This window comes from Pezoporus flaviventris, unplaced genomic scaffold, assembly GCF_033815535.1.
Source record: "Pezoporus flaviventris isolate CSIRO_AGI_PZ_B2104156 unplaced genomic scaffold, CSIRO_AGI_Pfla_v1 ptg000036l, whole genome shotgun sequence".
In the NCBI taxonomy this organism is placed as follows: Eukaryota; Metazoa; Chordata; class Aves; order Psittaciformes; family Psittacidae; genus Pezoporus; species Pezoporus flaviventris.
In genome coordinates this window covers 12,384,198-12,399,952 of record NW_026892584.1, presented here as the reverse complement: position 1 = coordinate 12,399,952, position 15,755 = coordinate 12,384,198, and the positions used below count along the sequence as shown (strand labels likewise).

Here is a 15,755-nt window from a genome sequence, read left to right as displayed (position 1 = left end):
ATGGAGAACTTTTATCCTACCAGCAAAAATCTGGGATAGCACAGGTCCATTTTTTCTTTTTTTTTTTTTTTCACAGCTTTTAGGCTTTACCAATTCAGCGGTACTCCTTTTCAAAAGGAAATTCAGGAGTTAACCTGAATTATATGTTAGTAATTCTCCTGTGCAGCATGCATTTTGACTCCATATAATAGAGCAAAGGAATGGAAAGCATTACACATGAAAGCAACTTGGTTCAAACGTTTCTAGCTTAGTTGGAACCCAGTTTGCTAAATCACTTGAACAGGAAACAGCCTAAGTTCTCCTAATTGCTATACTCGTAACTGCCATGCAGCTGACCTAAACCTATAGTTTGCAATTAATGTTCAAACCAGACTTAGCAAAAATAATTTTATTAACAGATATGGAAAGAAAAGCAAATATGTTGTGTGAACTAGGAATCCATTAAATACAAGCTTTGACCTCTGCTGGTTAGGAAGTAAAATAAAACCTGTATTTGCACAAATATTAAGAGCTGGGAACAGGAAGTCAGTGGCAATCACATGTTTAAAACTTGCCACTTAATGTGTGTGCATTTTAGAACAAATAGTCTGCAATTGATGCTAATACAATGTATCTGCTAAGATAATACGGTCAAGCATATACTTGTGTTTACCCCTTTACGTGATACATTCTGATTCTTTTTCTTCTTTATGAATTTTGGTTGACTTGGATTAAAAAAAACAGAAAAACAAACAAACAAAAAAACAAACAAACAAAAAAACCAAACAAAAAAAACCACACCAAAAAAAAGGTAACCGATATTTCCAAGTTCTGAATCATGATAGAACAGATTCGTAAAACACGACTTGTACCTTATTCTGGAATTTGGAATCCTCTTTCCAGTTCTAAAGAAATGAAGTTATTGGGAGAATTAAACAAAGTTAATGGTGTAAAAAACATTAAGGGATTAATGAGTGTGGTTTCCATGCATAAAGTTTCAAGAACAAAGGAAAGCATAGCTATTTTTCCCATCGTCAGAGAGCACTATGCACGGAGAATCGTAAAGAAGAATACAGTCAGAGAAGTCATTCATCCTCCTGCAGCAAGAATGAACAACTCGCATCACTTTTGTGTATCTCTTCTTTTGACTAGTACAGATAACACGATGGAACTGCAGCTGCAACTTGCAACTCTTATTTACAGCTGCTTGACTTCTTAGCCCAGACAGCTACATTTCTGTCATGTGTCTGTCAGCTCACCATTTAACATATTAAGACTTCACTGTTTGCAGACCACTTTCTGTTTTTCATGTAGAATAAAGATGTCAGTGCTGTTTTCTCACAAAGATTTGACATTTTTGTCCTCATTTTTCACTCCAATACATGCTACAGATTCAGACCTGAAGGCTTTTTGCTTTTGTGTGTGACTATAACTGAATCTATATGCTATTATCAGTCATGCTGCCACAGTAAGAATAGTTTTTTTTCACAGGAAAATACTGTTTAATTAAGTGCACATGCACTTTTAATACTCTGAGATTCCTAAGAAAGATTAAATGTAACAAAGTATGAAGAATAAGTTTGAAAATGAGAACCAAACATTAAATTGCCTCTATTTGGCAATTTCTATTTGCAGCTTCACTTTTCAGTTTCTAAACTGAGTACAATATAGCACTGAATTGCTGCACTGTACTATGTAGTTTAACATCTCAAGCTCGGATTTTCTCCCCTTGGGTCAGGCGGTGAGTATCTCACATGCAAATGTACAGGACACATATAAAGACTATTTCACAGAGCTTAGGTAGGATCCAGACTTTTTTAGTCCTTAACACTTGCGAGCATGACTACTTCCTTGTCCTCTTCGCTAAAGTAATTGCTAAATTAGTAGCAGGTACTGTCAATGAGCTGTTAATCTTTTTTATTCTAGACCTTCTTTCCTTTCAGGTACATATTCTACTAGTTTAATTATTGACTTGAAATATCTAGATTCTCAGTGCTCAATTTAAGAACAAGCAGTGGGAGGAGTAACAAAAATATGCATCTATGTTAGGTATCTATAATACAATATAAATGTAAGATAATCACCAAATGTATTTTCCTAAGAAAATATCTTATCCAAATAAGCTAGATGATTTAACTATTATAACAGGACTCAACATATGTTCTATCTTCTAACACTTACTGTATATATAAATATATATACATACTGTATCGATATACATAAATATGTGCACACAAATACACATACATATATATTTGTATATATATGTATACATAAATATGTATATACATACACATTTGTATATATATGTGTACGAATATATATACTGTGTGCATATTCATACTGTTCTTGTGAGTTGAGAGAACTGTGCTGCTGTCAGGGTGACAGCTCTATACAGAACTAAATACTCTGACCAATCAAGGTGCTTAATGTGTCCCAAAGCAGTGAAAAAAATGCAAGGCCAGGTTTTTGTTTCACTGATGTAATTCTGGCATGAGGTAGGTAATTCTGTTTGAGTTAACATCACAGTTGTTCCAAGGCCTGTGAGTGCCAAGCTCTCTACAGTATACTTAGTTTCTCTGCAAAGTATGAGCAAAGTACTTGCTTGTTGAAAATATGAGGTATATGAGATCTTGAAATTGCCTGTGGGAAATCTGGCAAACTGAACTGCTCCTGTGTTTATGTATTTTAAACTAATACACCCATGAATGCTGGCAGTTGCTGAAGTCTCATGTACTTAAAAGTACAAGTCTCAAAAGCAGAGAAAAATTGGTATAAGTACCAGACTGTAAAACAATTAAAAAAAAAAACAACAAACAAACAACACCCAAACAAAACCAAAACCACACAAAACCACAAACAAAAAAACAAACCAACAAAAATTGGAACTTTAGCTTTTTCTTTTTGGACAGTCTTGGGTGACATGGTCTAGGGTTTGGTGTCCCTGCCCATGGCAGGGGCTGGAACTTAATGATCTTAAGATCTGGAAGACCTTAAGGTCCTTTCCAAACCTAACTGTTCTGTGATTCTATGATTCATCATCTTTATCTATCTTCCACACATTACCAGGCAGAACTCAATTTATTTTTTTCACTGATCTTACCCAAAAAGCTAGAGCTTATGATGTTTACACATACTCTCAGCAATTGTTACAACCTCTTACTTGGTGGAGTGGTGCCTATGTAAATGTACAGATTCAAGGAAATGCCATGTATCCCTTGCCGCCACTGAGGAAGTGTATGTTTCTTGTTACTCTCGGGTTTGGCAGCCTCTGGATTTTCAACAAGAATCATAGAATCATAGAATCGTTAGGGTTGGAAAGGACCTTAAGATCATCTAGTTCCGACCCCCCTGCCGTGGGCAGGGACACCTTACACTAAATCATATCACCCAAGGCCTCATCCAACCTGGTCTTGAACACTGCCAGGGATGGAGCATTCACAACCTCCCTGGGCAACCTATTCCAGTGACTCACCACCCTAACAGGAAAGAAGCAGACACTGTAATGTCTGATGTTTCATACTGAGTCAGAAAAAAATAGGAGGACCTTCTTTGTATTTAGGAGGACCTTTGTATTATCCTTTCTTCTCCTGCAAGAACAGCAAGTACAAGTGTGAGGGATCCTTAATTTGTTCTGCAAGGCTTCACGTAGAAAGGTGGGTATCTCATGAAGCTTGATTTTGAGAACACAGTGAAATTCATTTTCAAGCAGCATACTGCATTCCTACTCATTAGTACTGCTGTATCTATCTTCAACGTTGACTACATCTATCACAGTTATGATCTTGCTTGAGTTTCTTCCAGTAATGCATTGAGAAACAAGACTAAATATCATTAAATGTAATAGAAATGTTGAGGTCAATGCTGTGCACATGATGCATGGCAAGTAGTGAGCATTATGGAAGTCCTCCCTGGCTCTCAGGTAAGCTTGTTCTTACAGGTCAGCTTATTGTTTGCTAGAAAAAATCAGCAGTTTGCTAGAACAGCATTGCTGATGACTACAGCCTTTTTCCAGACCTTTCATCAAACTTTCAAGAATCCTGAATTCAAAGGAGCCTGCTGAAGATAAGCACTGTGGCTGGATTTGAAATTGTATGGGAAGGCAGCATAGATAACAAAGGACATGTATGATACACTTGCAATGGACTGCTAAGAATGTGCTCTGCAGAATTTTTCACTGACTGCCATTTCCCATACAGTGAAACCTTTGTGTCCAGATATACCCTGTTTCTTCCAGTCAAGCAATGAAAAGGCCATGTCATTGTTTGGAAAGCTGTTTAGTAACCTTTTATCTTTATATCCAATAGGAAACAATAGGAAGAGTTCTCTGTAGCCAGTAGTTGCTATCTAATACTTACATATTATAGCCAATACTGACAAATGAAGATAGTTTTTCTGCAGAAAGGAAAACATCACAAGGGCTGCAACCTACAAACTGTTATATTAAAATGGCAGTAAGCTAAAGTACATTAGTAATTGTTGAAACACTTCTGCTGGTTTTGCTAGTATTAACTGCATCTTCTGGTATTTTGTTATGCTTGCAATGATGATGATGATGGTGAGAGAGGAAAAGGTATTTTCCAGCAGTTTTTACAGTTTTCCCCCTAAAGACCCTTCTCCTCGCATCCTACTTACCAAGAGTAAGCAATAAGAACAGTGAAGTACCTGCTGCTAGGAGATGGAGACTCTACTGTTTTCCACAACCTAATGTGGCAACGCCAGAATACAGTAAGGCAGCCTGTATCATGGGATTCTTACTTGGAAAGCACTTTTTCTTGGAGCAAACAAAATAAACAGTCTTGGCAATTCTTTTGACAATCTGTGCTGAGGACATACACCATTTATCTGATCATTCATACACAATTGCTTTTGTAACGCTAAGTCAGATAGAGAAACCACTGGATTGCTGAAGGCACATTTACTGCCTATAAAGCCTGTCCCTGCATGAAAATTCTTCCCAATTTCACAGATAAAAACTGCACAATGCTTAGGACACTGCTGTCTGTACTGCTACACTGAACTGCATCACCGATATTGTAATTCTGAAGATTATTTACTTAGCAATGTGGGAAAAATCATATTGTGTGTCATGTCCAAGATTCAGCACTTTAATGCTCTCTGTTTGCTGAACCAAATCTTGAAGAGACCAGCAGAAGGTAGTTAAATGACCACGTTTAAAAATCTTATAATCAAGCATCAAACTCAACAGGTATCTCAACAGTAACATAAACATGATTCACCATGTAAGGATACTCTCAAGCATTTGAGGCTTTGAAATATTTACTGCAGTGTTCTCTAATGGATACAAGTACAAGAATATACAGATAAAAGTTGACTCTGGGTTTTTGATTTCTTATTGTCACTGAAGATGCAGCCTATCTGTTCTTTTCACATGGCCTTTCCAAATATTCAGCACATTTTGGAGCATCTGGATTTAATGCAGTCACACTACTGGTTCTGCCAAAGGAAATGTTCACTCACAGCTGGCAAGGAGGAAAGTAGGAGAAATGTCCATCTTTACTGAAGTATGTACTGTTAAGTATTAACATCTAAAATGTCACATTATTAAAGAAGTAGGATTAAAAAAAAGACATACTGGTTTCCCCAGCTGCCTTCTGCAGACTTGCCAGACTTTATGAATTAAGATCATCAAGGTAACCCTTGCTGGATCTGACAATAATGATACAATCACATGCGATTCACAAAAAGACCAGTAACGTATCTTGAGACTGGTGGCTAAAGACTGCTACTGAGTGGAATACCTCTTTGAACCAGGGAACTTTTGTTTGATTGCCCATCCAAAATGGTACTGTGCTTGCTGTACCCAATGTAGCAATACAAAAGCAGAACAGCATAAGAATTTGTGGAAATGCTCTATTAACAAGGCTGTTACAACGCATCTGTGACTTGTGATCTAATAAATCAACTGCCTGTTGCTTTTGCCAGGATAAATTGTACAAACGTGCCTTCAACTTGCCATCAGTAAAGACACTGAAGATACTCATGCAAACATGTATCTGTGACAGACACTTCCAAATCAAAATTCTCATTTTAGCTGGGATTTTGTTTTCCAAAATTCCATATGGTACCATGCTTTGTTGATATCCTTACTTTGGGACCAAGGAAACTTCTGACTAGCTTTAAAAAGTTTGGAGCGTTCACCTGAGAGTAGATCAGATAAGCTTAACTCAAATGTCCTGGAATCAAAATCCAAACATTCACCTTATACATTTTTTGACTCCTCATTTATCAGGTTTCTACTTCAAAATAAAAAAAAAATGCTTAAGTTCTCCCCAGTTCTCTGACACTGAAATTCCATGGACATCAATGCAAAAACAGGCATAAGCATTCAGAAACAGGAAGAAGTTGCTAAGACATGATTCTATCCTTTCTAATATGACAACCAAGACTTTTGGTGATTATCTGTGACATTCTGACTTGTGACTTTGCAGCTGTTGTTAGTCTGGATGAACTTAGATGGGCCTGAAGCACTGAAAGTCTACTATCCAGTAACACTGATGCTAACTGAACAAAAATATACAGAAGCAGACATGGAAACATTAATCAATGGAATAAAAAAAAGTAACTTTAAAAAAAAAAAACAACAAACCCAACCCTGTAATTACAGCTATAGTAGCTTGCTTGTGGTTTCTGTGGAGTGAAATGCAGTGCTAAGGAGTATCTCTCACTCTCCAAAGACTAGTTAACTCTTCCATTTGTACTAACCCCCATGCTATCAAATATTACACCAAATACTGATTTCCAAGCCAAGAAAATCAATCATGAATGTGCTGTGCTGGCTGCTAGGGCATATTCTGACAGACTCAAGTCTTGAAAAGGACTCTTGACGTTCTAACAGCAATATAGGGTCATACAGGTGTACAGGATGCCTGATCAAGAAAATCATCTGGTGAGCTTAAACCATTTTATCCCACGAACTCATAATGAAATGCCTTTATGGCAGGTTATCCTTAAAGAGGTTAACTGATTACTTCAGCTACATTAAAAACAGCACATCAAACTATCATGCAAATTGAAACCACTAGCCAAAAGTTACATCTAGCTACTCAGTACTGCAAACACAGAGAAAATTACAACCAACCAAATTACTCCTACAAATAGAGTTGCTGTATTTTTCAGTATTTCTCTGGAAGATTATCCAAGCCCTGTGATTCAAGATCTCCATAGATTGCATACTACTTATATGCTCCAGAGCGTGGGGGGGGGGGGGAGGAGACACACCCCCAACTACCTGCTAGTGTTGTCTTACCTGAAATGACTTATGAATTTATTGCCACTGCAAACATCTGCTGTAACATTCCGCATCCTTCAGTAATTGTGACTCACAGGGTGGTGTATTTGGTAACTACAGTGCTTTCACCTCTTGGACTCAGAATTTGACCAAAACCAGCTGCATGTGAGCCTCAAACAGTACACCATCGTAAACTGTAGTCAAACTATGTGGAAGCATTTCAGTGGTCTTCTCAATAAAACTGAGTTTTCCTTAAAAACAGACTAGAACAGTTAACGATTTAAATGATGAGGCTTCAAGGGGGGGGGGGAAGAAAAAAACGGGAGAAGACTGTAAACACAACTCCCCACCTATAGCATCCTCACAGCTCAGCCTTCTAACGTAGCACGTTTTCCCCTCAGCAAACCTGCAGAGCCTCAGGCACTCTGTGCACGCTCCCCTGCGCGTTCTCAGGACTCACCTCTGAGAAGGCACACCTGCTCCTGACCCTTCTCCACAGTACCATGCTGCAGACCCCTCCTCACATCACTTTCCTCTCTCGCCGGCTACAGCCCTTCTTCCCTCCGTCCCCCATTCTCGACCCTTTCCTTCCCGCGCATGCACAGGCGCCCTCCGGAAAAGCCCGCCCCCTCCTTGGAGCTGTACTTCACCGAGGAGGAGGTCGCCACGAGAAGAGAGGTAGTTTTCCCCTGTGCGGCTCACTTGTCTTCTTTGAAAGCAAAATGCTATACAGTACGCATTAAGTTCGAGGCAAGTGGGCAGAATGTGTACTGTCCTTTGTATCCTATTTGAAGAAATTAGTGGGGAGCAGCCTGACATGGCTTGTTAGGTATTGAACTGTATGTTTATGTCACTTGTGCAAATGCCAGAGCTTGGATGGCGAGCTTAGTGGGGGAATGAGCAGAATTTTTGTTGGTGTTAAAATCTATCTCATGTTCCTATACATGAGGAGTATTTATGTTTTATTAGAAGATAGGGAACTGCCTGATACGATTTTCCTTTACCAGTCACTGAAGGAAGTTCCTGACTGCCGAAGGGCAAATGGAGCTCTCCCCTATCAACAGGGCTAAGGAAACCATGCTTCGAAACTTTCTGCAACCACAGCCTTCTGGTGTATTCCTCAGATGCCTTTTGGAGTTCAGGGGTCACTTTGTGGTCTGAAATGTCTGTGGTCAGTCTGTCAGAGCCCTCTGAAGCCATCACTTGGAGGGGAAACTTGCTGTAAGTGGTTCAAGGAGTTTGTGGTAGGACTGGGTGTACCCTGGCTGGCTGGGTTTCATGTGTAGCAAAGTGGGAAAGATGTATTTCTGAATGTTTTTATCCTAAGGTATAATGTCTGTCACTGATGCTGGCCTGTGTGAACCCGATGGAGTTTGTTTCTAGCCTGAGTTTCTTTTCTGTCTCAGGGTTATGTATGTTGCCACAGCCTGCAGCAATTCCATTTGTTCTCCTCTATGAACCTGATTTTTTTTAACACCAAATTTTACTGTGGTTTTAAAATCTATTGTGAATAATGAGAATATTGAGATGTCTCAAAAAAAAAAAAAAAAAAGGTAAACATTGCATACCTGCTGGTAGAAAACAAATTATACTGCTGTCAAAGATTATATCATCTTTACAACTGCCCATTTTTCGAAGGAAGTAGCATCCTTGCATGTGAGTGAAGACCTCCCCCAGCCCTGTTTCCCTAGTTTAGTTTGAACCTAAATTTTCTTTATTTGTAGCATACACTTTTGAGATGCTCTGTTGAAGTGCTTCACAATAATTGAAAAAAATAATAAAACACAAAGGTAATTTATGTATATACAGTGTATTGAACTAAATTCAACTGTGGGATTGATGTAGTCTGTTTTGATTACTCAACATTTAGCCTTCATTTTCCTTAAATTCTTTTCTGTAATATATTCAAAAGTATATATGCTCCGCTTTAAAGTCCAGTTACCAGGGAGGTGTCAAAGAGCATAATCTTTTGGATGTAATTTAGATCTGGCATGCTAAGAAGATATATTCTAAGCCAAGAGCAGGAAATAAAGAAGTTTTTTTTTATGTTTTTCATTTTGTAGATCAGTAATTTGTGGTGCTCGGAGGGTGGATGTTGTTTGGTTTTCAATTTTTGTTGGCTGTAGGTATTACTGTTTTAAATCTTAAAGGGTCAATATGCACTTTGCTATCTCTGGAATCCAGGATTCTGCGTAGTCTAATAATCTCCAGCATCACTTTTATATCAAAGAATCCAATAAAATTTGAAGTGTTTACTCTTAGCTGAGTTTCCAGGGCTTTAACTATGCAATCAATAGATAGAGTATGTTTACATATTTCTGGCAATCAGTGAGTTGGTATTTACTATTTGCATTCAGTGATGGTGTTGTTAATAACAGATTGTGATATCTCTGCAAGTTCCATACAGGTTTTTTTACACTCTTGATCAAACAGCCAAGTTTATCGCATCTTGTACCTATGATATCTAAAGAAATTTTCAGGATATTTGTATAGATTTTGTTCAAAGAACCAAATGGAATCCTCTGAAGCAGAGCAAATGCGGAGAAATGGCTGCTTGACATCTTTTGGCAGTATTTCTTTGGGGCAATTGCTGAACTTACAGGATAGCTTTCAGAGTAAAGTGTTGCCTGCCTGAAATAAGAACTTGTGATAGGTTGACCCTGGCTGGATGCTGGGTGCCCACCAAAGCCAGTCTGTCACTCCTCCTCCTCAACTGGACAGGGGAGAAAAAATACAGTGCAAGGCTCATGGGCTGAGATAAGGACAGGGAGATCACTCAGCAGTTACTGTCATGGGCAAAATCGAATCCAAGCAGGACAATGAAAAATAAACCCAAACCTTAAAACACCTTCCCCCCCCCCCACCCCTCCCTTCTTCCCAGGCACAACTTCACTCCTGATTTTCTCTACCCCGTCCTTGGCCATCAGCGGGTCCGCCTTGGAGCTGGCTGGCATTGGCTCTATTTGACACAGGGGAAGCTTCTAGCAGCTTCTCACAGAAACCACCTCTGTAGCCCCACTACTACCAAAACCTTGCCACGCAAATACAATACAGAATTAGTTAAAAGGAAATGTGGTTTTGGTACTTTTAACAGGTCTTGCTAGTTAATATAGGCTCTTTGGATCTAACCAAGTCCTCTACTTCCATTTAAGAATAAGTGGGGAAAAAAAGAATGGTATTGCATTACTATATCTCATTAATTATCAGGCATTATGTAGTAATTGATACGAGATTTGTAAGGATGGAAACTTTGTTTACTTCTGCAGCACAACAGAAAGTTTATATTCTGAGCCCATTCTCTATGAGTAGGGCTAAAAAAAAAGAAAACAAACAAGAACACCCCCCCCCCCCAAAAAAAAAAAAACAAACACTTTATTTTTGCAGTGAGAATGATCTTTTATTTTCTTTATAAAGTGCTACCTAAACTGAATAGTCTTAACCAGTGTGTCAGATTTTTTTCTGAATTTCAATTCAGCATGTCTCTTATTCTTTCCCATTTTCATATTTTTCACTTTTATTTCCTTCCTATTAATCCTTATGTTTATAAGGGGTCCAAATCCCATGCTCAGGCAAGGCCTTTTAGAGCTGGTTGCCCAGGACCATGTCCAGATGACTTCTGAATATGTCTAAAGATGGAGTCTTTCACTTTTCTAGGCAACCTGTTCCAGTGCTTCCTCACTGTCATAGCAAGAAAAGTGTTTCCTTATGTTTAAATGGATCCTCCTGTACTTCAGTTTGTGCATATTGCCTCTTGTCCTGTCACTGGGCACCACTGAAAGCCTGTCTCAAATCTTAACACCCTGCAGTCAGCTATTTATATACGTTGATAGGATCTTCCTTCAGCCTTCTTTTCTCTAGGCTGAACAGTCCCAGCTTTCTCAGCCTTTCTTCAAATGTGAGATGTTCCAGCCTCTTCATTATCTTTGTGGCTCATTGTGAGACATGTCAGTGCCTCTTTTGTACTGTGGAGCCCAAAACTGAACACAAAATTCCAGGTGTGCCCTCACCAGTGCTGAATAGAGGACAACAGTCACCTTCCTTGAGCTGTTAACAATACTCCTAATGCATCCCAGGATATAATTAGCCTTCTTTGCTGTAACAGTGCATTGCTGGCTCATGTTCAGCTTGGTGTCCACGATGATTTCCACATCTTTTACAAAACTTCTTTCCAGGTGGGTGGCCCCCAACACATACTGATGCCTGGGGTTGTTCCTCCCTAGATGCAGGACTTTGCACTTTACATTGTTGAACTGCATGATGTGCCTGTCAGCCTGCTTCTACAGCCTGTCCAGGTCCCTCTGGACGGCAACACAGCCCTCTGGCACACCAGCCATTCCTTGCAGTTTTGTGTCATCTACCCTATCCAGATTATTAACGAAGATGCTAAACAGGACTGCCCCCAGTACTGACCCATGGGGTACACTGCTAGTTTCTGGTCTCCAACTACATTTGTGCCAGCTTCACAGCTTGTCTATGAGGATCTTGTGTGGAGATATTGTGATGAGTAAATTCCTGTTTGTTAATCAAATCTTGCTTGCTTAAGAGTTACTGGAAAATTATGACTGTGATGAGTAAATTGCTTATCTCCCACAATAAGAGGAAACAATTTAGCAGACACGGAAGCAAAACGGGCAGCGCTCTTAACAGTATCTATAATCCATCAGAGAAAAGGTCTACAAGATCAGCAGCCCAAGAATAGGGAACCTCAAGCGGTAGCGTTCACCACACAAGGATGCGAAAAACTTAAAACAGATGGGAGTAAAAGAAAGTCAGGGAGAGTAGAAACTACCGGATGGCAGAGTAGTACTACCGAAAACTTTGTCTTGGAAAGTTATGAAAGAATTCCATAGGTCCACACACTGGGGAGCCCAAGCCTTAATAGATCAGTTCGCCCTAAAATATATGTGTATTGGAGTTCATAACGTTGCAAAACAGGTGATAGGAGATTGCTTGATTTGCCAACGTGTGAATAAACAACACCTCCGAAGGCAGATACCTGGAGGGCGGGAATTGGCGACCCGTCCTTTCGCTAGAATACAGGTAGATTTTACTGAACTGCCTAAGGTAGGGAGATATAGGTATTTATTAGTAATAGTAGACCATTTGACACACTATGTAGAAGCATTCCCTACTGCTACAGCCACAGCCAACAGTGTAGTGAAAATATTACTGGAGAATATAGTCCCAAGGTATGGGATTATAGAAGTCATTGACTCTGATAGGGGTCCTCATTTCATTTCCAAAATAGTTAGGGAAGCGTTAGCTCCTATTTGGACAAAGTGGGAGTATCATACCCCGTGGCATCTGCAAAGCTGTGGATGAGTGGAAAGAATGAATGGGGAAATTAAGAAACAGTTAACAAAAATTATGTTAGAAACTAAAACTTCCTGGGTAAAGTGTTTACCTCTAGTGTTGTTGAATGTGAGAACTCAGCCAAGAACTGATGTAGGGATATCCCCCTTTGAAATGTTGTATGGAATGTCATATGATATGGAATTCCCAGCCGAACACCCGAAGGTAGAGGATGAATATCTTAAAACTTACATCGTACATTTAATGCAGAGAAGGGAAGAATTGCGCAAACGGGGTATGATAGCCCAGAGACCACCTCTAAATATGTTCATACACTCCATTAAATCAGGAGATAAAGTATTAGTTAAAACATAGAAAGAGGCATCTTTAACTCCTCGATGGGAGGGACCATTTCTTGTTTTACTTACCACAGAAACAGCGATTCGTACAGCCGAACATGGATGGACCCATGCGACACGCGTCAAGGGTCCGATTCAAGATATACAGTGGAAAGTGACCAGCCAACCTGGGGACCTTAAGATCACATTGAAGAAAGGGACATAAAGTATAATTAAAACGTGGCTGCGGGAAAGTCCAGAAACATTATATACTTAGATTTGACAGACGGGTCCTCTTAGAAGGAATACATAGAACTTCTGCAGGAAGGGTTGTAACTTTGGATTGGGATTGAACAATTGAAATTTGCAAAATTTGATTTGGGTGGAAACAAAGGAAAACCAGGAATAGAAACTGATTATTGAGGATCAGAAAATTGGTGGGCTCATAGGTGCCTTTAAGGGCAGCTACCTATATCCAAAAAGGGAGATGACTGGAACAAGGGGAATATATACCCGAGAGCCCTAAACTCTGCCCTCAAGAATATTAGGATTCAACTATGGCCAAGCCCCTGAAGACTGCAACTGCTGCCGAGAAGAAAAATGACCTCGCTGCTCCAGGCAACGGAGTAGGCGATGGAGGCAGAGGCGTACTAAGGTGGGGATATAGAGGGACCATAGCCACCAAAAGTTTAGGGTGGAAGGAAGTGCAAATTAAGTGGATGGGCCAGGTGGGTAGTAAGACCCCTACCAAATTTCAAGGGAAGGATTGGATATCCAGATTTATGAGAGGAGGTAACTCACCAATTTTCTGGATCATCTATTGGATATGGGGATGGACATTAATCCCGGTAAAAGGATATGTCCATCAATCTTTCAGGTGGACCTTGTTCAGATGGGAAGATCAATGAATAGTCCAAAGTGTAATCACATCAGGAAGGCCCACTTTTACTGCTAGCCTCTGTCAACTAGTGCCTAGAAGCCCGTGTTTAGATCGTGTGGGATTTTACTTCTGCCCAAGCTCGAATCCAGGAAAAGGATATTGCAATTACCCCAGGGAGTATTACTGTGCCTACTGGGGATGCGAAACAATAGCCTCAGATTGGGTCCCTGGAACTCCAGACAGGTTTTTAAGGGTACAATGGGGGCCTTATGGATGTACCCCTCCGGAACGAAATTGGAATGGAGGAATAGTATTGGCTCCCCGTGGGAGAATCAAACTGGGAAACTGTCAGCATCTTATGATTAATGTAACGAACCCTTTCAACCAAGGGTGGATAACCGGGAAAACTTGGGGGGTTCGATAAAAGGAACCAGGAGCCGATAGTGGGGGCCTCATTTTAATAAAGAAGGAACCAATCCCACAAGATCCTAAACCCGTAGGACCTAACAAAGTATTAGCAGAAAAACCATCAGAGGAAATTCCTGAAATAGATGAAGTGGGGGTAAAAATGACACAATAATTTCCAACAACTCAATGATTCTAGTATTAAATGACACTCAAAATCCTAAGGACAGTAATGGAGACAACTTTCTTTGGAAATTAATGGAAGCTAGTTACCAGTTGTTAAATGCCACCAGTCCCAACCTAACCGAACATTGCTGGCTGTGTTATGGCATAAAGCCTCCTTTTTATGAAGCAGTGGGAGTTACTACAAAGGCTAGGCGTGTAAATGGTTCTAACCCAGCAGAATGTACATGGGGAAAGGAAAATCAAGGGATAACATTGACTCAGGTCATTGGAAAGGGCAGATGTGTAGTAAAAATTCCGAGACGTCAAAAACATCTATGTGATGTTAATGCAAATGCTGCTAAACAGAAAAAAACAACTAAGTGGTTATTACCAGCCAAAAACGCCAAGTGGGTTTGCTCAAAAATAGGTGTAACACCTTGCCTGTTGCTAGAATTGTTTAATGATTCCTCAGATTTTTGAATCCAAGTAATGATAATACCAAGAATTCTTTACCATCCTGAAAATTTTATGTATGACCACCAGACTGCCCAAGACCATCACCTGTTTAAACGAGAACCTTTCACTGCATTAATGATAGCCACTTTGATGATCTTGGGAGGTGCAGGAGTAGGTACAGGAGTAGCCTCATTAGTAAAAGAAAGTAAAGAATTTCACTCCTTAAGAATGGCTGTAGATGAGGACTTAGTCAGAATTGAACAATCCATAAGTGCCCTAGAAAAATCTGTACAGTCGTTATCTGAAGTAGCGTTACAAAATCGAAGAGGATTAGACCTAATGTTCCTACAACAAGGAGGGCTTTGCGCCGCACTTAAGGAAGAATGTTGTGTGTATGCTGATCGTACTGGGGTTGTAAGGGATACCATGACCAAGTTACGAGAAGGACTAGAAAAAAGAAAAAGGGAGCGAGAAGCCCAACGAAGTTGGTATGAGTCATGGTTTAATTACTCTCCATGGTTGACTGCATTACTGTCTACCATTGCAGGGCCCTTAATATTGTTAATTCTGGGACTAACTTTTGGCCCCTGTGTGTTTAATAAAGTGATTGCAATTGTGAAAAACAGGATAGAGGCCGCCCACTTGATGCTCATTAGGGCTCAATGTGAGTGTCCTGGGTTCAGCAGTAGCAGTCATTTTTCTCCTCCTTGGTAGCTGGTGCAGTGCAGTGTTTTGACTTTCAGCTCGGGAACAGAGCTGATAGCGATGTTTTGGTTTGGCCAAGGACTTTGTGAGCCTCATGCTCTGCCAGGGGGGAGGGGAAGCCAGGAGGAAGCAGAGACAGGACACCTGACCCAAACTGACCAAAGAGCTATTCCATACCACAGCACGTCATGCCCAGGAGGTAACTGGGAGTTAGCCGGAAGGGCTGGGAGACTGCAGGGTTGGAGGAGGTATCGGTCGGAGCTTGGTCGGGCTTGGGGGGCGA

The 15,755-nt window shown here is 40.1% G+C and overlaps 1 protein-coding gene across 1 annotated transcript in view; it reads right to left on the bottom strand.

The window, feature by feature from the left end:
• MUC6 (mucin 6, oligomeric mucus/gel-forming) overlaps positions 1-12,994 on the bottom strand; it is a 70,396-nt gene extending 57,402 nt beyond the window's left edge. Inside the window, 3 exon segments of the mRNA XM_061464246.1 lie at positions 7,692-7,776; positions 9,365-9,513; positions 12,952-12,994. Of these exon segments, the coding sequence (XP_061320230.1) occupies positions 7,692-7,776; positions 9,365-9,513; positions 12,952-12,994 (277 nt within the window).
• Positions 12,995-15,755: the final 2,761 nt, after the last annotated feature.